The sequence below is a fragment of the Agelaius phoeniceus genome, chromosome 25, assembly GCF_051311805.1.
Source record: "Agelaius phoeniceus isolate bAgePho1 chromosome 25, bAgePho1.hap1, whole genome shotgun sequence".
Classification (NCBI taxonomy): Eukaryota; Metazoa; Chordata; class Aves; order Passeriformes; family Icteridae; genus Agelaius; species Agelaius phoeniceus.
In genome coordinates, this window is record NC_135289.1 from 4,239,943 (window position 1) to 4,263,794 (window position 23,852).

Below are 23,852 nucleotides of genomic sequence, written 5' to 3' on the forward strand. Positions count from 1 at the left end.
AAATTCACTATCATTCTACTTAATTTGTCATGGCTTGCAGATCTTCATCTAAGGTTGGTAACTTGCCATAATCAAACCCACAGGGGCATTTTGGGCTCTGTGCCCCCTGGCAGGGGTCTGGGCTGCTCAGGACAGCCAGAGGGATGTGCTGGGTCCTGACAATCAGCTACACATAAATAACTCAGGCAAGGCCTTGGCAATATCATATTGTTGTAGTAGAAGAATATGATCTTGTTGTAGTATAAGAAACCACCCAGAACAAGCTGATTTTGGAGGAAACACCACTTTGGGTTCCGTGCCCAACCTCAGCCCAGCCCGCGATGCTGCTGGGGGTACCTGGGGAAGCTGAGCAGTGTGGGGACGTGGCAGGTGAGGTGGAACACCTTGGGGCACTTCTCACAGCACAGCAGGTCCCCCCCATTCTGGCACACAGCACACCAGTCCTCGTTGGGGTCGTCGTCCTTGTTATTTCCCTCCCCTGCCACGCGGGCCGAGCGGTGCATGAGGCTGCGCACGGGCGATTTCCCGTTCACCAGGCCGTGCCCAGACTGCTTGCAGCTCTCGCTCAGATCTGCTGGCTCTGTCTTCACGTGGTTCTCCAGGCTTCCCAAAGCTTCCAGTTCACTCTCCAGGTGTAGGTTAGTGGATAGTGGTGGTGTCAGGCTGCTCTCAGGGCTGCTGAGCTGGAATGAGAGCGGCGCATGGGAAATCAGAGTTGATTTTGTTGTAGGATATTCAAAATCCTCCCACCATTCAAAGGCACCATGCTCACATCCCAAAATCCATGAGGAAGAGCTGATTTGCACACAGTATTGAAAACTGCTTTTTCACATGTTTTTTCTTTGTAGAACACTCTCATTTCTTCTGATATCTAACAAGAGAAATGCTCTAACAAGCCAAACACACTAAGAGCTGTTAATGACAGACAGCTTGATTGTCATTAGGAAAAATCCTCAACTCCACCACTTTGGTCCCTGTACACAATCCTGTTCAATCAAGCATAGCTGGGAAACACTGAAAAATATTCATTTGCTAATTATTTGATTTATATTTTGGTTTAAGAACTTTTGACTGACTGGAGGTTTCCTGACTGCAATTACCTATGTGGGAATGTCCGCTATCAAAGGGTGACTGACAGCTTCTAATAATTAGGGATTAAAAGCAGCAAATACACTGTATTACACTTCATTTCAATCATTAAAGATAAAATTTACATTACAGACCACTCTGTGCCTGGCAGAGCATTACCAGAGAGAAAATACCTCTTAGAATGAAGCTTCAGAGTAAAAATACCTTTTTTTTTTTCCCCTTTCTAAATTCTTAAATGCTGCCAGGAAAACACTGAACATAAACTAACTTTACCATGCAAGCACTCCTTCTGCCATCCTCTGTTTTTTCCTGCTTTACTGTTCCTGAGAAGCTGCAGATCTCTTCCTCTGTGCCTGGCTCTTGCTTTACTTTCACCTGGTCAGCCTTGAAGCCAATGCCAGTTTTGTCTGCAGTCCTGCCCGAGGAGCCACAGCTGCAGAGACATCAGCACATCAGGAGATAAATAAGAGGATAAATCAACAGGGGAAAAGAAATTCAGGTAACTGTTTCCCAAAAGAAAGGCAAAAGGTGTCAGCACATTTACAACAGTTTACAAGACACAGGAGAATCACAGTGCAGGAAAAAAAAAATTAAAATATAAATCTTCATGTAAGCATTCTTCCATTCCTCAGTCACAGTTATGACAAAGCACCATTTGCCAATTGCCAATTCTTTTTTGGAATTATTCATGCCTGACATTTTCCATGTGACACTCACCTTCCTCTGCTGCCTGTGCTGGAGGTGCTGGGGGGCCTCACAGGAGTGTGGGAGTTGGATAAACCTGCAGAGAAGCAGCACAGAAGGTGATTTGGCACAAGTTTACATTCAGTGACCAGTGCTGAGTAACCCCAGAGATGCTGCAGGAATATCCCAATTCACCAAGTCACCTAAGCCAGCTGCTCTCTCAGTCTTGTGATCACAGCAAATCCAGCACATCACATTAAATTAAAAGTGACAACACAAGAGTCCCAATAATTATTGCACCAAATCCAAACAGTGCTAAAGCCTTCAGACCATTACATCCTCAAATTTTATGCACTGAAAGCCACCAATAAAGTCAAAAAAGCAGCCTCTGCATGGTTTGCATGCAGGTTTGGAGAAACACAGGAAGCCCCACTGCTGCACCCATTCATTGACAGGACCTTAAAGGTCTTGTAGAGAAAACCAAGAGAAACATCAAATCCCAGAGTGGTTTGGGTTGGAGAGACCTTAAATCCCATCCAGTGCCACCCCTGCCATGGCAGGGACACCTTCCACTGTCCCAGGCTGCTCCCAGCCCCTTCCAGCCTGGCCTTGGGCACTGCCAGGGCTCCAGGGGCAGCCCCAGCTGCTCTGGGCACCTGTGCCAGGGCATCACCACCCTCATAAGCAAGGATTTCTTCCCATTGACTGAAATAATCTTTTTACTTATAAAAATGGACATTTTCAATGTTTAACTACCTCAGTATTAGGTACTGGTGACTTAATTTGTTCACATGCATAAGAAAAGCTCTACCATTACTTAGTTATATTCAGAATGACCCTGACAGTGTCTCTACATGGATATATATAAATATATACATATAGACACATATATAAAAATATATACACACATATATATCTCTCTGGAATACTGCATCCATGTGCTGGTAGCTTGTTACTATAAAGACATCTCTAAAGGAGGGCAAAATTTCAATTTCTGGAAGAATCTATTTCTGAGCAAACCAAATTTTAAATAGAACATTGCTTCCCTTCTAGCAGGAAATGCTAAGCAATTATTTTCAACTTAAGTACCAGAAATACTCCTCACATTCTGGAATAACTAGAAAAACCCATCAGATTTACCTGATGACCCTGGAGACAGAGCTGAAGGTCCTGGGGAGGGGTTCATGGTGCTGGTGGGCTGTGGGGGCAGGTGGCTGCCTGTGATGTACCTACTTAGCAGATTATCTAAACTACTGGAACCAGCATCTTCCAGCTAAGGAGGAAAAACAAAAACCTGAATCAGAGAGGTCTCATTCACAACACCTTTCAACTGTCATCACTAATTTTACTGGAATTGTTCCCTCTCCCTTCAAGGATTCGGGAAATCAGCAAATATTTTTATCAGTTTCATGCAGAAATCAGGCTTTCAAATCAGAAACTCCAAATGACATTTTTCAAAAGCTCCTAAATTTGAGGTTTTTTTCCAGTATGATCCTGGGCTGCACTTACACAGGGGCACTGCAAACTGTCTGGTTCCCAGCTGCTCAGTGTGTCAGTCACACACATGGTGCTGTGCTAGTCATGAAATACCAGATTTCTGAGGCTGCAGAAGTTATTCCATAATTAAGATATTAAAGGAGGCCATAATCTTGTCTTTCTTTAACATGATGGGAAATCTCCCACTCACTTTTCAAATAGATTTTAGTACTTGTTAAACCTAAGGAAACAGGGACCCTGTTGCTGTAACTTAATGTGTTACTTAATGTTAAAGCTTAAATGTGTTAAATGCAATAATGTGTTTGAAACACTGCATTCCAAGTGGGTTTTAATGACTGTGCCAGCAGCCTGAAGGACTAACACCTCCTATCCACTAAACCCAACTAAAATCCATAACAGCTATTACAGGAACAGGTACAAAAAGAAAAGTATCTCAGCAGAATTCTGCATTTTCAGTGCACCTGGAAGCTGCATGGTAATGCTTTGTTCTAAAGCCTCACTCAGCACTGCAGGCTGCTCCCACTGAGATGGGATTCCTCCTTCTCCACCATTCTCACATTAAAAATGACCTGCAGCCTCCTGAGAACACTGAACACACCGGCCCTAAACATTTAAGAGCTGCAAAGTTGCAGCTGATATTCCAGCAGAGCATCTTGGATGAAATTTATTTTGTTTCCTGTATGGTGACCAAATCTCCTGGGTTTTACAGGGGCATTTCAATGCCAAGGTCCTGCTCTCAGGATGAAGCCATCATCCTCCTCCCCTCCCTGGAGAAAACACATTACTTTTATTTTATTTGCCTCCACATGTACATTAAATTGTGCTTTTCACCTATCTAAATGAGCTTCAAAATCCACCTCAGCTTGTGGGACACTGGGACATGTCCCCTCTGTGCTTCCTTCTAGGAACATCCAAGAGAAACTCCAGGCAGCTTTAACCCTGAATAAATCACCATTCAGAGCACTCAAAATACATCACCATTCATTATTCTATCCACAAGATGGTCTGGTGGAAGAAAGGAAGTGAACACAGATTTGGGATTAATTAAAGTGTAAATTTTACTACAGGACACATTGATTAATCTAAAGGTTACCAGGTGGAGCAGGTCCTTCCAAGGTTTGTGCTATAGACATAAAATATTTCTTGGCATTGGCTTCTACTTCCTCATAGGTGGAAACTTTCTGGGGCAAGGTCAGGAAGGGAAACCCAAATATTCCTGGGTGAGACCCCAGGGCTGGGTTCTGATTCTTAACAAGTCTAAAGGGAGACATTTGATCCATGACATCTGGGTTTCAACCATCAGCTCAACTAGAGTTCTTTGAAGAGTTTGATTCATCCTCTCCACACAACCAGAACTCTGTGGATGCCATGGAGTAAAATTCCCATTTTACTCCCAGGGCTTGAAAAACGTTTTGCAATATTTTAGAGGTGAAATGAGTTTGAATTCTACAACTTGAAATGCTAATTACACCATTCCACAGCCAAGTCCTGGCACCTACCTACAAAAGCAGAGCAGCTGAGAGGAGCAGCACTGCAGGATTACAGGATACATTAAATATTGATTAATCTAAAGGTTACTAGGTGGAGCAGGTCAGCCCTACATGAATGCCCATGAGAAAAGCTGAAGATTTTAATCCTACAGCTTTAAATGCTAATTACATCATTCCATGGCCAATTCCTGGTACCCAACTACAGAAACAGAGCAGCAGGAGCAGCACTGACCTGGATGGGGGGGATGTCTGGCAGGGAGGGCAGGGTCTCCAGGTTGGTGACTGAGACCTTTTTACAACATTTTAGAGGTGAAATGAGTTTGAATTCTACAACTTTACACCATTCCATAGCCAAATCCTGGCACCTAAGCACAGAAGCAGAGCAGCAGGAGCAGCACTGACCTGGATGGGGGGGATGTCCTGCAGGGAAGGCAGGTTCTCAGAGCTGGTGACTGAGACCTTTTTACAATATTTTAGAGGTAAAATGAGTTTGAATTCTACAACTTTAAATTCTAATTACACCATTCCATGGCCAACTACTACTGACCAAATTTAAATGCTAATTCCATCATTCCATAGCCAAATCCTGGCACCTAAGCACAAAAGCAGAGCAGGAGGAGCAGCACTGACCGGGATGGGTGGGAAGTCCTGCAGGGAGGGCAGGTTCTCCAGGTTGGTGATGGAGAACTTTTTGCAGTATTAAATGAGTTTGAATCCTACAACTTTACACCATTCCATGACCAAATCCTGGCACCTAAGCACAAAAGCAGCACTGACCTGGATGGGGGGGATGTCTGGCAGGGAGGGCAGGTTCTCCGGGTTGGTGACTGAGAACTTTTTGCAGTATTAAATGAGTTTGAATCCTACAACTTTACACCATTCCATGACCAAATCCTGGCACCTAAGCACAGAAGCAGAGCAGCACTGACCTGGATGGGGGGGGGGATGTCCTGCAGGGAGGGCAGGGTCTCAGAGTTGATTTTTTTTACAACATTTTAGAGGTGAAATGAGTGTGAATTGTACAACTTTACACCATTCCATAGCCAAATCCTGGCACCTAAGCACAGAAGCAGAGCAGCAGGAGCAGCACTGACCTGGATGGGGGGGATGTCTGGCAGGGAGGGCAGGTTCTCCGGGTTGGTGACGGACGGGATGAGCTCGATGGCCGACACGGACGGGCTGGTGGGGCCGCGGTTGGCGCTGGCCATGGTGGCCGTGGTGGGGCTGGTGGGGTTGATGGTGGTGTTGTGCACTGAGACCACCGGGAAGGGCCCGGCGTGGCCGGGGTTGGAGTGCTGGGGAGACACAGACACCACGCTGGGCACGGGGCCGTGGCAGCTCCCACTGCCCTCAGCCAGACCTGAACCCAAGCACAGCCAGCACAGAGCAACTGCTCCTCTTCCTCACTTGGGAAGGGAAAAATACTTGATGTGGCTCCATTTTAAACAGACAGCACCAAGTTATTTCATACATAATATTTTTTTTTTTAATTACTTCCTCCAAAGATAGCTTCAGAGGTTCACGTGTCTAATTTTTTCTTTAACTGTTTCAAGTAATATAAAGTCACTTTTGGTATTTCAGTCACATTAACATGCATTGTCAAGGATTTTTATTCTTAATGGCATGCAGAGCTCTGCATCAATGCTTCAGGTGTGAATTTAAAACCACTTCAGCAGCTGATTTAATCAAAACCCCTCAACTACATCACTTTGAACTTCACCACTCTTCACTATTCTCTAATAAACCTCTGAATGTTCTTTTCAGCTGAATGCCACTGAAAAGTGCAAAAGGAAATGTTTTACTTCCCAGAACTAAACTGCAACACAAACATTTCATTTCATTTCCTTTCCACCCCTAAGGTTTGAATTTCCTTACGTTCAGCAAAACTGTCACAGCAAAGTAAAGCAACATGGAAAAGAACTCATAGAAATGAGTGTAGCTGTGAGCTCCAGGGGGACAGAAAAACACATTTACAGCTGGAGGTACCATCTACTGGAATGAAAGGCTGGCACAATGGCACAATGAAGCATGTACACAGGATATACTTGTCTTTGAAGGTGAGGTTGCATCATGGAGTACTGAGGTCCATTGTGGCGTGGGATTCCTGGGATACGAGCAGCATTCTGAGCCATTCTCATCTGATGTGCTTGGAAAGCCCCACAGTTCATGTTACCCCTCTGCATGGTCTGCATGCTGATCAACCTGGGAGGCTGCAAGGGTTTGGGTTTTTTAAAATTTGTGCTTTTAACATGAAGAAAAGAAGCCCATCTCTTTCCACAGCAGTAGTAACAGAACATCAAGCAAAGCCAAGAGCTGTCACATTAAAGGATCTCAAATCTCAAAAGATTTTAGTTTATAAATCGCTTTGTAAGTTTAGATCCAACAGGGCAATTTTAAATCTCAGCGTTATATAGGTGAATAAAGTGAAAGAAGGTGAACTAAAACCACATAAAGGACTCACCTGCTGCTGCAGGACTTGGGGGCTGCTCTGCCTGGGCACAGAGGCAGAGGATGGCTGGGCCATCCTCATCTGCTGCAGCTGCTGGTGTTTTTGGGCATACACCTGCTGCTGCATGTGCTGCAGCCGAAGCTGGGCCAGATTGATTTGTCCTGGAGCTTTGTTGACGTGGTTTGTTCCTGGAGGAGTTTGCCCAACCACGACATTGGGAGTGTAACTAGGGGTTGGTTTATTCTCAATGACCAGGTTACCTAGAAAAAGCCAAAGAAGCAATCAACAGTGAGATGTCATCATTCCCCAAAGGTTGACATATGTGGAATATTCAGATGTTTCTAATGCAGTTTTCTCAGAGCAATTTAAGCTTGAAAGCTTAAAAAATTTAAATTTAAAATTTAAATATAATTTTAAAAAATTAAAATTTAAGCTCTTTGTGTCTTCAGTAACCAGACACGATAAAAGCAAAAAGAGAACTCAGACAACAAGAACTAACAGCAAAATTAAAAATATGATCTGTGAGGGAAGAGTGAAAGAAGTGGAACTGCACAGCCTAAAGGCCACAACAGACAGAAATTATTTCTCTGCTTTCACAAGAAAGATGAGAAATAAAACAGAAAACAATCATTTCGAGCAGAAAGTTTCTAAGTCTAAAGAAGCAAAGCCTGGGAAGAGATATTTGAGTGTCCCACCCCTAAATGACTTCCAACAGGTTCTACAAACACAACACCAAACACTGCTACAAGCAAGTCCTGTCTGGCTCCAGTGTCATGGACCATGCTGCCTCTCCAGGTAACTCCTGCCCTATTTTTATATGAAAGGCAAAATTGATTTTTTTAATCAATTTGTGAATGTGCACTCAGTAGAATCTTCATGTCCCTTTTTATTAAGGTGGGCAGTTTCCGTTCTGCCCTAGATAATAAATACTCTTGACTGAAGACAGAACATCCCAACCTTGATGGTGGACACAGAGCAAGGAGTGAGTACACACAAAAACTGGTATTTTGATCAGATTTTCCATGGATTTTTCATCCAACAGAGAAGTTCACAAGCAGGTGCTAACAGGTATCTCTGTCTCACTGTGCTCTGCCCTCTTCCCTCATTCCAAACCTACACTTTGCAAACTCTAAGGCAATGGCACAGGACCAGTGTCCAAACCAGAGAAGCTGTGGCTGTGCCTGGATCCCTGGAAGTGTCCAAGGCCAGGCTGGACAGGGCTTGGAGCAGCCTGGGACAGTGGAAGGTGTCCCTGCCATGGCAGGGGTGCAATGAGATGACTTTTAAGGCCCTTTTCAACCCAAACCACTCTGTGATTCTGTGATTAGGGCCATTCCTAGAACCAGTCTCCATACAATATCCATTGCATTGGGAATATCCATTGTATCCTGGAAAACAATATCCACTTAGAGAAAGCTTTGCTAACAGAAAGAACAGAGCAGATAAGGAGAATAATCAGGGCTGGATGGGTTATGAGAGTTTATGGTCAACAAGAGTTTTTGTCTCCTGCATTAGGAGACACTGCACTCACTATTGTTGGAGGAACAGCCCCAATTCAAGAGAGTTTTCCCAGTAGCCCAGGTTAAACAAGCAGGGGATTCTCACCCAGGTTGACCACGTTCTTGGCCCAGAAGGTGGGGTCACAGTGGAAGCGGATGGCGCCGTTGGCAGCAGGGACGGGGTCGCAGCGAGCCTTCAGGATGTGCCTCAGCTGGAAGGTTATCTGAGAGAAAACAAAAACACTGCTGCTGCCAGAGGAACAAGAATGAGAAACAAGCGTGTGTTTAGGCCATGGAACACCAACAAGGACTGGCAGCAGCAAGTTTGGTTCATAGCCTGGGAAATTCTCAATCTGGCAGGAAAATCCCACATTGTACAATTTCTTTACTCTGAGAAAGAAGAGCAGGGCAGCACTGTTACACCACAACATTATTGAAATGAGTCCAGGGAAACACTGAGGTGCCTTCAAAGAGCTGACCCCATTCCTTCCACACTAACACTCCCTAAACCCTTCTGGTAAAGAGTGAATTGTTGCACAATTGCTTGGCTCTGCTGTAAGATCTGAAGATAGGGTGCCATGATGGACCCACATGGCAGAACTGGGTGTATCCTTTGGATTACCAACATTTGACCTCATTTGTGTCCTAATCTCACTCTGGATATATTTGATTTCCCTGCCCCTCTGTGTTTGTGGCTCAGGACACATTCCCAGACTGGGAAAGTTGGTGGCAAAGTGATGGTGAGCACACCCCTGGGCTTGCAGGTGCAGAACTGGGTGTATTCATGTCAATAAAAGTGAATTATCCTGTTGGTTAGCAGCACCTGACTTTGTGTTTTGTCTCACTCTGGGTATATTGGAATTTCTGCCCTCTCTGGACACAGGGACTGGGACAGAACTGCACAGCCAGGTCTGTGCAGTCACACAAGGAGTGGCTGAGGGCACTTTGTTCTGCTGGAGAAGAGGAACCTGAGGAATTCCTGACTTGGATTCCTATCAGAGAATGCTTTGTGACATTTCTTGAGCCCTCAGTTTAATTATTACCCATGTGATTGTCTCTTCAAGTGTGTAAAACCTCTCTGCTTCACAACGGTGCTGTGTTTTGGGAGCCTCACTGGGGGCTGCAGCTTCTTCCTCAAAGGGATCTTGTGAGCAGGGACAGGACCTGAGGGAAGGGCCAGAGCTGTGCCAGGGGAGTTTAGGTTGGATTTTAGGGAAAGGTTCCTCCCTCAGAGGGTGCTGGCACTGCCCCAAAGCTGCCAGAGCTCCAGGAGCATTTGGACAACACTCCAGGGATGCCCAGGGTGGGATTTTGGGGTGTCTGGCAGGACAGGGGCTGCACTGGATGATCCCTGTGGTAATCACATTTCCTCTGAACAGAGACAGACATAACTCTCTCCCAGGATTTCCTGGGAAGCTGTGAGAAAGCTCAGAGAAAAGAATGAGAAACAATTCTTATCTCCACTTGCTGCACCTGTTGTTGTGCACATGTGGAACGTGTCAAGGAGATCTGTTTACCAAATTCCTTAATTGGACACTGGATGGTGTTTGGATTGATTGACCAATTAAGTAAAAGCTGTACTGGACTGTCTGGAAGGGGATGAGCTTCTTGAGAAGTACAGTACAATACAGAACAATAAATAAATAGAAATAAACAGAAATAAAGTGATTGATCAGCCTTCTGTAATCATGGAGTCAATGCTAATTATTCCCTGATTGTGGAAACCCAGGGCACACAGGGAATATTTCTCTGTCTGCTCTGGGGTGCCCTGACCCCCAGGGCAGCACTGACTTTGACCCTCATCCATGGAGAAAGTTTCCCAGACTTCAAGATAGACTGGAATCCACTAAGTGTGAAATAGATTATAGAGAGCAGTGTAGGTGCATCATTTAGGTGGGAAATTGAGGTTTTGGAATTCTTAGTATGTTGTGGATGGAATCAAGATGGAGGGCACAGGGTGTTGTCCTGGGTTTCTTCTTCTTCCTTCTTCCTCATGGGTTTGGGTGACATTTTGTAATTGGGCAGAAAAGTCCCCATTGGGGGCTCTGTGGGATCAGTTACTGGGTTAAAAGGGAAACTAATCTAGGTGTTCTTAATTGGATGGTTTAGTTTTAAAAGACCTTGTAAGAAGAGATTGTTGGCCATTTTGTGCCTTCTAATGAAAAGCTGCCAAGCTCACAGCAGTGGGACTGTTTTACTGATAAGAAATAATGAACACCTGAGTGTGAACATGAACAATCATCCCAAGTGCCTTCAATCCAGGCCCAGAGAAACCCACAACTGGTACCCCCACACCTGCTCAGTGCTTGCTGCTGCAGGAGCCCTGGCAGCCCCAGGGGCCCTCACCAGGCGTTTGCTGTAGAGCAGGGCAGTGCTGCTGCCACTGGCAATGGCCCAGTTGGTGAAGTTCATCACGTGCTTCACTTGGCGGGACAGCCCGGTGATGTCGTTCTGCTGCTGGAGCAACTTCATCTGCCTCTCCTTGGTGACATTCTGCAAAGAAACAGAGGCTTCACTGCAGTAAATTAACTGTAATAAATTGGAAAGTGATTTAGTACAACGGGGCACTCAGATGGAGGAGGAAAATGCAGACTGCTGGCAGGTTTTGGATCAAAAGGGAAATGTCCCGAGGGAATTTTAATAAATACTAAGTAAATAAGAAAAGCCAAAGTTCATGTAATTTTGAATTATTTATTTTACTAATGATCAAGTTACTCTGTTCTTCCAGGAACATTGGATTTCTTTGCCAAATTATTGTTCCTTAACCAGGAAAAATCTATTGTGACTCATCTGATCTTAAATTTTTCATGGCAGGCTGGTCATATGCACTGAACCAACTTCTTACAAGGGATTCTCTCTATTCACATAAAACAGGTAATAAAAAGTTAAATTTTCATGGATTTTAATAAAATCAGAGTGCAATTATTCTAAACATGCCATCTGGAAAGGATGCTTGAACTCATGGTCTCTAAAGTTGTATTATACAACTTTAAATACCAGCATTACATCTTCATGTACAAATACTGCTCTGACTGTTCTTACATGAACATTAAAAAGCTATTTGAGGGAATTATTAAATCATACACACCTTAGCATTATGTTATAATACAGAAATATGTCAACCAGAACATGAAAAGTGGATTTTCAGCCACTCCTGTACAATGAGCCCAATTTTGAATATGAGCTAGAGACACAAAACTGAAGGAGCTCTGATGAGAGGAGAAATAAGAAATTTAATTCCAGCACAACCCTCAGAGGCAGTTTCAGTGCTGCAACACCTGCAGTCACACCAAACCAACCATTTGCAAATATTTCCCCTCAATAGGGGACTGGAAACTCAACACCACCATTGCTTTTTATTTCAAGTGTACCTCAAGGTGCTGTAGGAGAGATTTTCCCTTTTTATTGATTTCATTGATGAGGGTGAATATAGCCACTTTGATTTCCTGTTCTACTCGTTTGTTGGTTTCATTTACTTCTTTTATCCTAAAAAACAACAAAAAAGAGCAATGGATTGTCAGTCACTTTACACCTGACTGCCAAATACAAATTTATAACTTGTTTTACTTCAAATAATATGAGAGTCCTTGCAGTTTACACACTTTATAGAGAGAAATTTAGAGAAAAAACCAGCCACAAGCACATGTGTCTGTATGGACATTTATATATTTATATCCAAATTGTGTCACTATGAAAAATTTATATCTGATGCTTTAAACTTCTAAGATAATTTATATTAACCAGAAATCAATCCTGAATTTCAAATTAATTCCTCCCTTGTAACAAAAAAAAATTATTGCAGACCTGTAATTAATAAAGAGATAAACATTTCACTAATGATGTGCCTGATATTAGTTTAGATTATTCTCTTGTGCTTTAATACTACTGGCTGCCAGATTTTTATACCTCTTCATCACTGCCATTTTCCCTCAGTTTTAGTGCATTTATAGCTTCTTTAGACTAAAGAAAATCATCTTGAGCTCTGGCCATAGGATTTGAAATACAGCATTTCTTAAACTCCTAGAAATTCTGGATTTATTTGATCCTACACTGCCTTAATCTTACAAGATCACAATGCAACAGAATTCTTTGCCACGAGCCAATGTGAAGACTTAAATTGTCTTTTTCTGAAGAGTTTGTTTTGCTGCCAGCTCAAGGATCTGATGTGACTCAGCCACAGGACCAAGACTCAGTGCTGATGAGCCCTTTAAGGCACCTGGGACACAGGTGGTGTTTCACCATCACCTGGTCCCCAAAAAACACCCAACCAACCCCTCATTAACTCCATGGCATCCACCCTTGGCTTTGGCACCCAACAATTATTCCAGCAGAGCTGTTCCTTCAACACTTCCATGGTGATTTTGTGCCAGCACTGACAACAAAACTGTAATACCTTCATTTTTCCCATTCCCTGAAGTTTTTAGGTTGATGGATTTTGTGTCCTACCCACCAGCAAAGCAGTGGAATGAGTTGGCTCACCTGCACCAACCACTTGGCTCAGCAGAAAATTGAGATCTTGACACAATCCCAGCTGCAGAAATTCCCTGAAGCCAGAAACTCTTGGGCAAAAAAACCCCCACCATTATCATGTGTTAATTCCATCACCCATTCCTGGCCTGGAATTCCTATCAGAGAATGTTTTCTGACATTTCCTGAGCTCCCAGTTTAATTATTGCCTATGTGCCTGTCTCTTCAATGTGTAACATTTCCATGCTTCCCAGTGGTGTTTTGGGACCTTTCCAAGACTTCCATGGAAAATCAGCACATAAAAACACCAATTTTCATTGCTTCCCTCTTCCCACATTTGCTTTGGTCACGGTCTATGTTCCTCCCTTATAATGCTTTTTATTTTTAAACATAGATGGCACCAGAAGGAGTTAAAAATTTACATCAGAGCACTTCTCTTTCTATCTTGGTGCACATCCTCCTGCTGCCCTCGTACTTTCCAGCCCCCCCTGATGTCTCACTTTGCAAAGGACCTCAGAGCTGCAGAGGGCTCAGCAAACCACAGAGAACTGGGGTGGAATTCCCTGAGCTGCAGCAGCCCAGGGCCAGCAGGGCCCACGTGCTCCCCGTGCCTCTGATCTGGTGCTTAAAGTGAGGCTGAATTGCAGCCAAACCTGGAAATCTTAAGTGAAGCTACCTAAAAAAACCCCAATCAAAACCCCACAGCCAACCACAATTTCCTATTCAAATTCACACGAAGTTTTTGTTACGCAGTTTTCAGAGGCCTTCATAAGAAACATGAAAATATTTTAATATTTCAACTGTCACAGTTGGATATTAAAGAATATTTTAATATTTCAACTTGTTATACAGTTATCAGAGGCCTTACTATGAAACATAAAATATTTTTTAATATTCAACTTTTAATATTCAAAATCATAAAATATTTTTAAGATTTCAACTTTAGTTACACAGTTATCAGGTCTTACTATGAAGCATGAAAATATTTTAATATTTCAACTGTTACACTTGGATATTAAAGAATATTTTAATATTTCAACTTGTTATACAGCTATCAGAGGCCTTCATATGAAACATGAAAATATTTTGATATTTCAACTGTTATAGTTGAATATTAAAAATATTTTGAAGATTTCAACTTTAGTTACACAGTTATCAGGTCTTACTATAAAACATAAAAATATTTTAATATTTCAACTGTCACAGTTGGATATTAAAGAATATTTTAATATTTCAACTTGTTATACAGTTATCAGAGGTCTTACTATGAAACATGAAAATATTTTAATATTTCAACTGTTACAGTTGGATATTAAAGAATATTTGAAGATTTCAACTTGTTACACAGTTATCAGAGGTCTTACTATGAAACATAAAAATATTTTATGATTTTGAATATTAAAAGTTGAATATTAAAAAATATTTGAAGATTTCAACTTTAGTTACACAGTTATCAGAGGTCTTACTATGAAACATAAAAATATTTTGATATTTCAACTGTCACAGTTGAATATTAAAAAGTATTTTAAGATTTCAGCTTTAGTTACACAGTTTTCAGAGGCCTTCATATGAAACATAAAAATATTTTAATATTTCAACTGTTACACTTGGATATTAAAGAATATTTTAATATTTCAACTTGTTACACAGCTATCAGAGGCCTTACTATGAAACATAAAAATATTCTGATATTTCAACTGTCACAGTTGGATATAAAAAGTATTTTAAGATTTCAACTTTAGTTACACAGTTATCAGAGGTCTTACTATGAAACATGAAAATATTTTATGATTTTGAATATTAAAAGTTGAATATTAAAAAATACTTTAAGATTTCTGCTTTAGTTACAGTTTCCAGAGGCCTTCATATGAAACATAAAAATATTTTGATATTTCAACTGTTATAGTTGAATATTAAAAATATTTGAAGATTTCAACTTGTTATACAGTTATCAGAGGTCTTACTATGAAACATAAAAATATTTTGATATTTCAACTGTTATAGTTGAATATTAAAAATATTTGAAGATTTCAATTTAGTTACAGTTATCAGAAGTCTGACTATGACACATGAAAATATTTTCATATTTCAACTGTCACAGTTGAATATTAAAAATATTTGAAGATTTCAACTTTAGTTACAGTTATCAGAGGTCTTACTATGAAATATAAAAATATTTTAATATTTCAACTGTTATAGTTGAATATTAAAAATATTTGAAGATTTCAACTTTAGTTACACAGTTATCAGAGGCCTTACTATAAAACATAAAAATATTTGAATATTTAATATTAAGATATATTTAAAATATTGAATATTTAAAATATTTTAAGATTTCAATTTGTTACACAGTTATCAGAGGTCTTACTATGAAACATAAAAATATTTTGATATTTCAACTGTCACAGGTGAATATTAAAGAATATTTTAATATTTCAACTTGTTACACAGTTATCAGAGATCTTACTATGAAACATAAAAATATTTTGATATTTCAACTGTCACAGTTGAATATTAAAGAATATTTTAATATTTCAACTTGTTACACAGTTATCAGAGGTCTTACTATAAAACATAAAAATATTGAATATTTGATATTAAGATATATTTAAAATATTGAATATTTAAAATATTTTAAGATTTCAACTTGTTACACAGTTATCAGAAGTCTTACTATGAAACATAAAAATATTTTATATATATATTTATATATATATATATATATTTTATATTTCAACTGTTCTGTCACCTAAAGCTAACTTAAATTATAGGATGGGTTTTCTTGCCTTTTTCATTCATTTTTTTCTCCCCCATCCCCAAAGTGTCATGAATGTGTCACACCTTTGGTTCTATTCAAAGTTGTCACAAAAAACATAACCTTTAACATTTATTTCTTGTAAGAACTCCCAAGAGATGCAGAATCTTGTAGGGTCAAATAAACATTAGGAAAAGTAATTCAGATACAGAATTAACTCCATTGCTTTATTCTAGCCCCACCATTCACCTTCCTGTGGCTCATGAAAAAGGCAATGTCAGAGCTGATCATTTTGGGGAACTCACCTATTTTGGACTTGGGCAGCTGCAAAATTGACATAATTCTTCTTCTCAAGAAGTTTGGCCAAGAGGTTCTCAATTGCACCCTTCTGGTTCTGAAAAGCTTCTTCCAGGAACTGGTACCTTTTCAACAGGCAGGAGAAGACACAGGTTACCAAGGGACAGGGGGCTGCAATTCAGGTGCAAAGCCATGAAATTTGGAAAAAATATGACTGAGAAAAAAAGAAAAAACCACTGAGAAAGAAAGAAAACACTGAGAAAATCAGATTCTGACTGCTCTGATCAGTGTGCAAAATGTTCAAGTGCTGGGAAAGTCCTTTGGTGCTGGCCAGGAGACTGAAGCTCTGTGGGAAATGATAATTCCAACCACACAGGGATGCAGCACCTCAGAATTAGATGAGGAAAAATAGCTTAAATACAATTAAAGGACACTAAAAACAACCCCCTAAATTATCCCAAATTCCCCAGTTTTTCAGCTGAGATGGTACTGCTCATGTTTGACTGTGTTAGTTTAATCTGAAGAAAATTTCCCTAGTAAAAAAATTCAAGTTTTTTCCACCTCTGCTGCTTCCAGGTGAGGAATATTCCCTTCCAGCTCTTTAACTGAACAGCTGCTAGCAAAGGTACTTTCCATTACTTCATCTGAAAAGAGGGTAAGTACCAACACTGAGGGAAAAATAACAGGATTAGGTGCCTTTTCCTAAAATATTGCAATTAAGAATGCCACAGGAGCAAAATGCTTTTACAGAAAATGGCCAAGGGGAATTAAAATGAAAGCAGCTCCATGAATTTCTGATCAACTGCTCAAAATCCAGGATTCCTAACAGCCAACTTGCTAAGTCTTGGCAATAAATAAACTTCCTGCTTCTGAAATGTAATTTGTTAACAATAGGGGAAATTTAATGTCCCAGAACACCTTGGCAATGTTTTCCCAATATTCAAATTGGCAGAAAATTGCTGCAATTAATGAAGCATTCTCTAAGGTGCATTAGGAACAATTTACAGCATCTTCCAAAGAAAATGAAGAGGAAATTAGTGCTGTCTTCTGTCACAGTGTAGAACATCACAATCCAAAGGAAAAAACTGTCTGGATTATCATCAAACTCACAGCAAGACAGATTTTTTATTTGAATTACTCACAACCATGATAACAGGGACTCAGACAAAGAACATTCACAACAGAACCAACTCTACTCCTGTTAATTCAGTTTGTACCAGCAACAGACAAATCTGAGCTCCAAGAGTTGAGATTCTTCATTCTCAGTGCTGGAATTTTGCTTTTTCTAAGGACACTTGAAAGTTCTTGCAGACAGACAGCAGCACAAGATTTTAGATACTGTAATACAAAAAAAGTGGCATTCCTAAAGCCCAAAGACAGCAAAATGTTTGGAAGCTGATTTCCTGAAATTATTTTCATTAAGTTCAAAATTATATTTCCACTTAAGGAGAAGTGAAAAATCTACATGCAGCTTTTGTACTGCTAAAATTTCACTGTAGCTCTTGCTACAGCCAAAATCCTTTTATTTTTTCAGTTTTGCACTTCCAGCTTCCCAAGTGTGTGGACTGGAAACAACCCAAATCAGAGGAATCCCACAGCATCAGGCAGCTCAAGGAATTGCCAGGTTTCTCCAGAATCCCCAGCAATCCCTGCCCTGACAAGGGTGGAACTGGACCATCTTTAAGGTCCCTTCCAACCCCAAACCACTCTGGAATTCTAAAATTGAGACTCTGAACATGGGACCCTGGGGTGCAGAAATGGTGATTCACCCTCCTTTGGGGTCAATTATTAGGATTTCAGGTAAGAAGAAAACAGGGGATTCAAATAAATTCATTTTCCACTTGGCATGACTCTGCACAAAATCTCAGCTGTACTTCAGGCAAACAAAGCAGGGCCTTAATCACCTGTAATTCACACCTGCACTCAGAACCATATGGAAAGAATATTCTGCAAAAAAAAAAGCACATTAATAATGGCAAATTCTCCTTCTGGAAGAGCACAGGGAAGTAGGACAAAATCCATCTGTTAATCCATCAGCAACATGCACAGAACACAGGCAAAGGAACCAAGTGGACCAAGTTAGTGAATATATCCCAGGAGAGCACCCTTTGTGACAAGGGAGTCACCCAGGATATTTGTGATCAAGCCTATGAAAGAACAGAGCAGGAATATTTGAGGGTGTTTAAAAAAAAAAAAAAAAAAAAAATTAATAATAATAATAATAATAATAATAATAATAATAATAATAATAATAATAATAATAATAATAATAATAATAATAATTATTATTATTATTATTATTATTATTATTATTATTATTATTATTATTATTATTATTATTTCAAAGTAAAAGTTTTCCACAGGCTGCTGTAGCAGTCTAAGAATAATCACTATTCTGAGAAAAACAGAGTAGTTTTTCTAAAAAAAACCATAAAAAAAAAGAAAAACAGAGTACTACTCCTTTAGAGAGAAGAGTTAAGGAAAAGCAGTGGTTGATAAATATGTATTATCCCCAGATTCTCTGTTATAACACTGCAAAATATTTGTTCAGACATTCAAACAACTTCATGACAGAGCTGCTAAAGAGCAGGAAGCTGGAATGTGTTTTAAGGGATTCCAACTTCTTTTCTAGAGGCAAACCCAGCATTTCCTTTTACCTGGAATGAGGCAATTTTTAACCAACTAAACCCAAACCATTTTCCCCTCTGCACAAGAAGAATATATTAATATAAAAGGCAAAATTTAGACTTTCCTTTACAAAATTCCCCTAAAGACTGTTACACAACCAAAAAAAAAATGCCCTTTCAGAAAATTCATTACCTCAGCCATGACTCACTCTATCACTTTTGCTGCTTTTACAGCACCAGGTGTTCAGGGCTGCAGGAATTTCCAGTCAAGTCCTGAGCACAGTGAGAGCACTGGGAACACCTGAACCACAGCAAACCTGCTCAGCCCATCTTGGCTTCAATCTCAGCTTAGGGGACTTGACAAAGCTCAACCAACTGACCAAGTTTCCATCACTCCACACAGGTTCTCTGTTATATCACATTTTTTGAAAAATCTCTTCACCCAGGATTTTCTCCTGGGAAGCTGAGAAGCCTCAGAGAAAAATGAAAACAATAATTCTCTCATTTGCTTCTCCTGTGTTTTGCTCCTTTGGAATGTGGTTTGGAGATTGTTTACCAACAATTTTGTTTCATTGGTTTCATGTGAATTGTTTTAACTTCATGTGATTGTTTCATTGGTTTCATGTGAATTGTTTTAACTTGATGTGATTGTTTCATGTGAATTGTTTTAACTTGATGTGATTGTTTCATTGGTTTCATGTGAATTGTTTAAACTTCATGTGATTGTTTCATGTGAATTGTTTTAACTTGATGTGATTGTTTCATTGGTTTCATGTGAATTGTTTAAACTTCATGTGATTGTTTCATGTGAATTGTTTTAACTTGATGTGATTGTTTCATTGGTTTCATGTGAATTGTTTTAACTTCATGTGATTGTTTCATTGGTTTCATGTGAATTGTTTTAACTTAATGTGATTGTTTCATTGGTTTCATGTGAATTGTTGTTTTAACTTCATGTGATTGTTTCATGTGAATTGTTTTAACTTCATGTGATTGTTTGATTGGTTGCATGTGAATTGTTTTAACTTCATGTGATTGTTTCATTGGTTGCATGTGAATTGTTTTAACTTGATGTGATTGTTTCATTGGTTGCATGTGAATTGTTTTAACTTGATGTGATTGTTTCATTGGTTTCATGTGAATTGTTTTAACTTCATGTGATTGTTTCATTGGTTTCATGTGAATTGTTTTAACTTCATGTGATTGTTTCATGTGAATTGTTTTAACTTCATGTGATTGTTTCATTGGTTTCATGTGAATTGTTTTAACTTCATGTGATTGTTTCATTGGTTGCATGTGAATTGTTTAAACTTAATGTGATTGTTTCATTGGTTTCATGTGAATTGTTTTAACTTCATGTGATTGTTTCATGTGAATTGTTTAAACTTAATGTGGTTGTTTCATTGGTTTCATGTGAATTGTTTTAACTTGATGACCAATCAGTGCCAAGCTGTGTCAAGACTGAAAGGAATCACAAGTTTTTCATTATTATTTTTTAGCCTTCTGTCTGTAACCTTTCTGTATTCTTTAGTATAGTTTATTAAAGTATTCTTTGATATATTATAGATCATAAAATAATAAATTAGCCTTTTAAGAACACAGAGTCAGAGTCATCATTGCTCCCAAAAAACACCACAATTCTCCTCTGCAAGGGATGGTTTCAGTCCAACCAGGAGTAAATGCAGCAGAATTTCCAACACAAGCAGCTCCCATCAATGCCACTTCATCCTCTGAGACAGCACAGCACAGGAGTTAAGAAATATTTAGGATATTTGTGTATTTGTACCTGTGTTCTTTGTGCTCCAGTAACTGGCAGTCTCTGCATGTCAGCCTGTCACAGGTTTCACAGAAAAGTTTTAACTGCTCTTGTTTGTGGACAGGGCAGAAAACAGGACGTTGACCAGATGCTCCCACGGCCTCTGTTTTTAAAAATAAACCATTTGTGCATTTTAAAATAAAATTGAGACAATCTGAAGAGCAAAACAACCTCAGTAACTTCCAGTAACAACCAAGAACTTGCAAAGGCACCTCCAGATGTGTTCTCAGGCTGAGGTTTCTGGGAGAACACCAGGCCAGGGGTTGGATTTGATGATCTCAGAGCTCTTTCCCAGCCTTCATGGCTCTGGGATTTACAGTGCCAGTGGTTAAGAGCTGTTTTCACTTTATTCATTCATTTTCCTTTATTCATTTATTCATCTTTTCTCATGAGCACCCTGTAAGCTGCACACAAACACCAGCACGGTGTACATGTGTTTATAAAGATTTAATTCCATATAATTTCACCTCTGACACACTGAAGGGTGGCTCAAACCTTTCAAACTTTTTTTTTTAAACCCTTTTTACCTCATGGATTTTCCAGCTCATCCCTTCAAACACCTCATTTAGCCAAACACAACTGAAGTGGGAGCTGCAAAGCAAATGTTGCCTGTCTTAAAAGTTACTTAAACCCTCAAACAACAAATCATGGCAAAACAGCTCTGGGTTTACTAAAAAATTCCTGTACAGGGTTCTGAAGATATTTGGAGCTTAGCAAAGGGGAAAGCAGCCTTTGGAAGGTACAGCAGGTAGGGTTTAAATTAATTTCCCTCACTCCCCAGTGTTTCTGAAGCTGGTTATATCATGCAAGTTATTGTAAAGAAAGAGCTGATGAAGCTACAGCTGCCACTCACTGAGAGAAATTTAAAGTCTCCAGGGCACATCTTTGAGTCTAAGAAGGAAAAAAACCAATGACCAGCCCTTCCCCACAATCACAAGAAATAAAATTTCTGATGGAAAGTTTATTTTATAAACTTTATTTTATAAACTTTATTTTATAAACTTTATATTTAAAATATAAAATATTTTTATGTTTTATATTAGAATATAAAATATTTTCCTTTTTAAATTATATTTTTATATGTTAAATATTTTTAAAATTTAGTTTAAACATTAAAAAGATTTAGTTAGTTAACTAACTAGTTAGTTTAAGAATAGCTTATTTTATAAACTTTATAAACTTTCTGGTTCTGGAACAGTCACTTTTCAGCCCCTTCCCAGCAGGTATCAAAGGGAAAGCTGAGCTGTAATATCACATTTAAAGTCACAATTTAGCTTTCCTTATAAAAACATCAGTAATTCTTTCTTGGGCCCTATAATTTGATTGAATTTAAGGGTTTCTCATCTGTGAGGCTTAATACATTGCATCTTAAATGGATAATATTTCTTATTAAAAATATTCATTAAGGCATAAAGAGAAGCTCATTAGAGCAAATGAAATAAGATCCCTGTCTAAAAGAACTAAGCTCAACAGCAAACTTTTTAACTATTAAACAATTTTTAGAAAGAAAAGTAGTGTTTGGTCCTTTGAAAGGATACAAGAAAACAATTATGGAGATTTTAATTCATTTTAAATGAAGTTAAATGAAGAGAGCAAAGTGTCAAGATCTCTCTTCCTCAGTGTGATCATTTTCAGACACATCCAGATTGTGGAGAACCTACAAGTCTGTAAATCAGAACTTTTAACCCATCTACAAACAGAATTTTCTAATCTAAAATCCAGATAGCCTGGACCTGTTTGGAGAACATTTTCCACATTACCTCAACAGGCTCTAAATGATAAAATCCAGATAGCCTGGACCTGTTCTGAGATGATTTTCCACATTACCTCAACAGGCTACAAATGATAAATGATCAAACAACAGTTCAAGAATTTATTTCTAATAAGGCTGCACACCTGAACAAACCCTACACACACTTCACATATTAAATCTTGCTCACTGAGAGATTAAACCTAAAATAGATTCAAATTCTACATTTACTCAGCAATATCAATACAAAGTAACAGCATATATTGAAGGTAACTATATAAAATATATAGTTATAACTAGATAAACTATATAGCTATAACTATATAAAATATATAGTTATAACTATTTAACTATATAGATTATATAACTATATAAATTATATAACTATATAAACTTATATATACATTTCTACAGGGAGAACTATAATTGCTTCTCATAACAAAACACCACAAAATGGGCAATTTAATTTCCTTGGACAATGGATAAGATTATCAATATGCCACTGTTCTCTAGATTTCAACCCCTCCATTTAGTTACTTGTTCTACTAAACAACCTAATTCTACTAAATTACTAATCTAGCATTCTACTAATCTAGAATTCTACTAATCTAGAATTCTACTAATCCAGCAAGATTATTAAGAATGGATCTAAATCCTTTCCAAAAGCATTGGACATAAACTGCACAAAGTATCACTGTTATAAATTTAATTCTTCCTCTATTTTTACAGCTTCTAATTTTGCACTGGTAACTTTTTACTGCACTTTTCCCAAATCCTGGGGGGAAAACACACAGAGCTGGTTGTTACCATCATCCTCCCCCTATTTTTTAACATAAAAAGAGAAAAGGCTTTTGGAGCAGGCAGGACAGAGTGACACCCAACACTCACCTGAGGACACATCCTCTTTTTTCCTGATCATGTGGTCCTTAGTAAACTTTACTCGCTGGTGAGCCTCGATGCAGGTCTTACACAGCCACTCCCCACACTCCACACAGAACCCCACAGCACTGGCATTGTCCTCACAGCTGGTGCACACCTGGGGGGGAACAGAAACCACAATTGTCCTGGAGAGCCCCAAAGAGCAGAAAGGGTTGGGGGAAAAAGGCATCAGAATTGTTCTAGGGAGAGCTGACAGATCCAGAGAGCAGAAAGAGGAGGGGAAAAGGCACCAGAATCGTCCTGGGGAGCACTGACAGCACCAGAAATCAGAGGAGGGTTGGGGAAAAGGCATCAGAATTGTTCTAGGGAGAGCTGACAGGACCAGAAAGCAGAAAGGGTTGGGGAAAAGCACCAGAATTGTTCTAACGTGAACTGACAGGACCAGAAATCAGAGGAGGGATGGGGGAAAAGGCACCAGAATTGTCCTAAAGAAACTGGCAGCCCCAGAGAGCAGAGGAAGGGTGGGGAAAAGGCACCAGAATTGTTCTAGGGA

The 23,852-nt window shown here is 39.4% G+C and overlaps 1 protein-coding gene across 2 annotated transcripts in view; it reads right to left on the minus strand.

The window, feature by feature from the left end:
• TRIM33 (tripartite motif containing 33) overlaps positions 1-23,852 on the minus strand; it is a 47,579-nt gene that overhangs the window by 7,032 nt on the left and 16,695 nt on the right. For both annotated transcript variants that reach the window (XM_077190653.1, XM_054648557.2), the window contains exons 3-15: positions 23,309-23,456; positions 20,641-20,773; positions 16,236-16,352; positions 12,080-12,194; positions 11,055-11,201; positions 8,815-8,932; positions 7,222-7,469; positions 6,806-6,970; positions 5,855-6,055; positions 2,914-3,046; positions 1,807-1,870; positions 1,363-1,522; positions 337-683 (exon numbers count right to left, since the gene is read on the minus strand). In XM_077190653.1, coding sequence (XP_077046768.1) covers positions 337-683; positions 1,363-1,522; positions 1,807-1,870; positions 2,914-3,046; positions 5,855-6,055; positions 6,806-6,970; positions 7,222-7,469; positions 8,815-8,932; positions 11,055-11,201; positions 12,080-12,194; positions 16,236-16,352; positions 20,641-20,773; positions 23,309-23,456 — 2,096 coding nt within the window. The remainder of the gene's footprint in view (positions 1-336; positions 684-1,362; positions 1,523-1,806; positions 1,871-2,913; positions 3,047-5,854; positions 6,056-6,805; positions 6,971-7,221; positions 7,470-8,814; positions 8,933-11,054; positions 11,202-12,079; positions 12,195-16,235; positions 16,353-20,640; positions 20,774-23,308; positions 23,457-23,852) is intronic.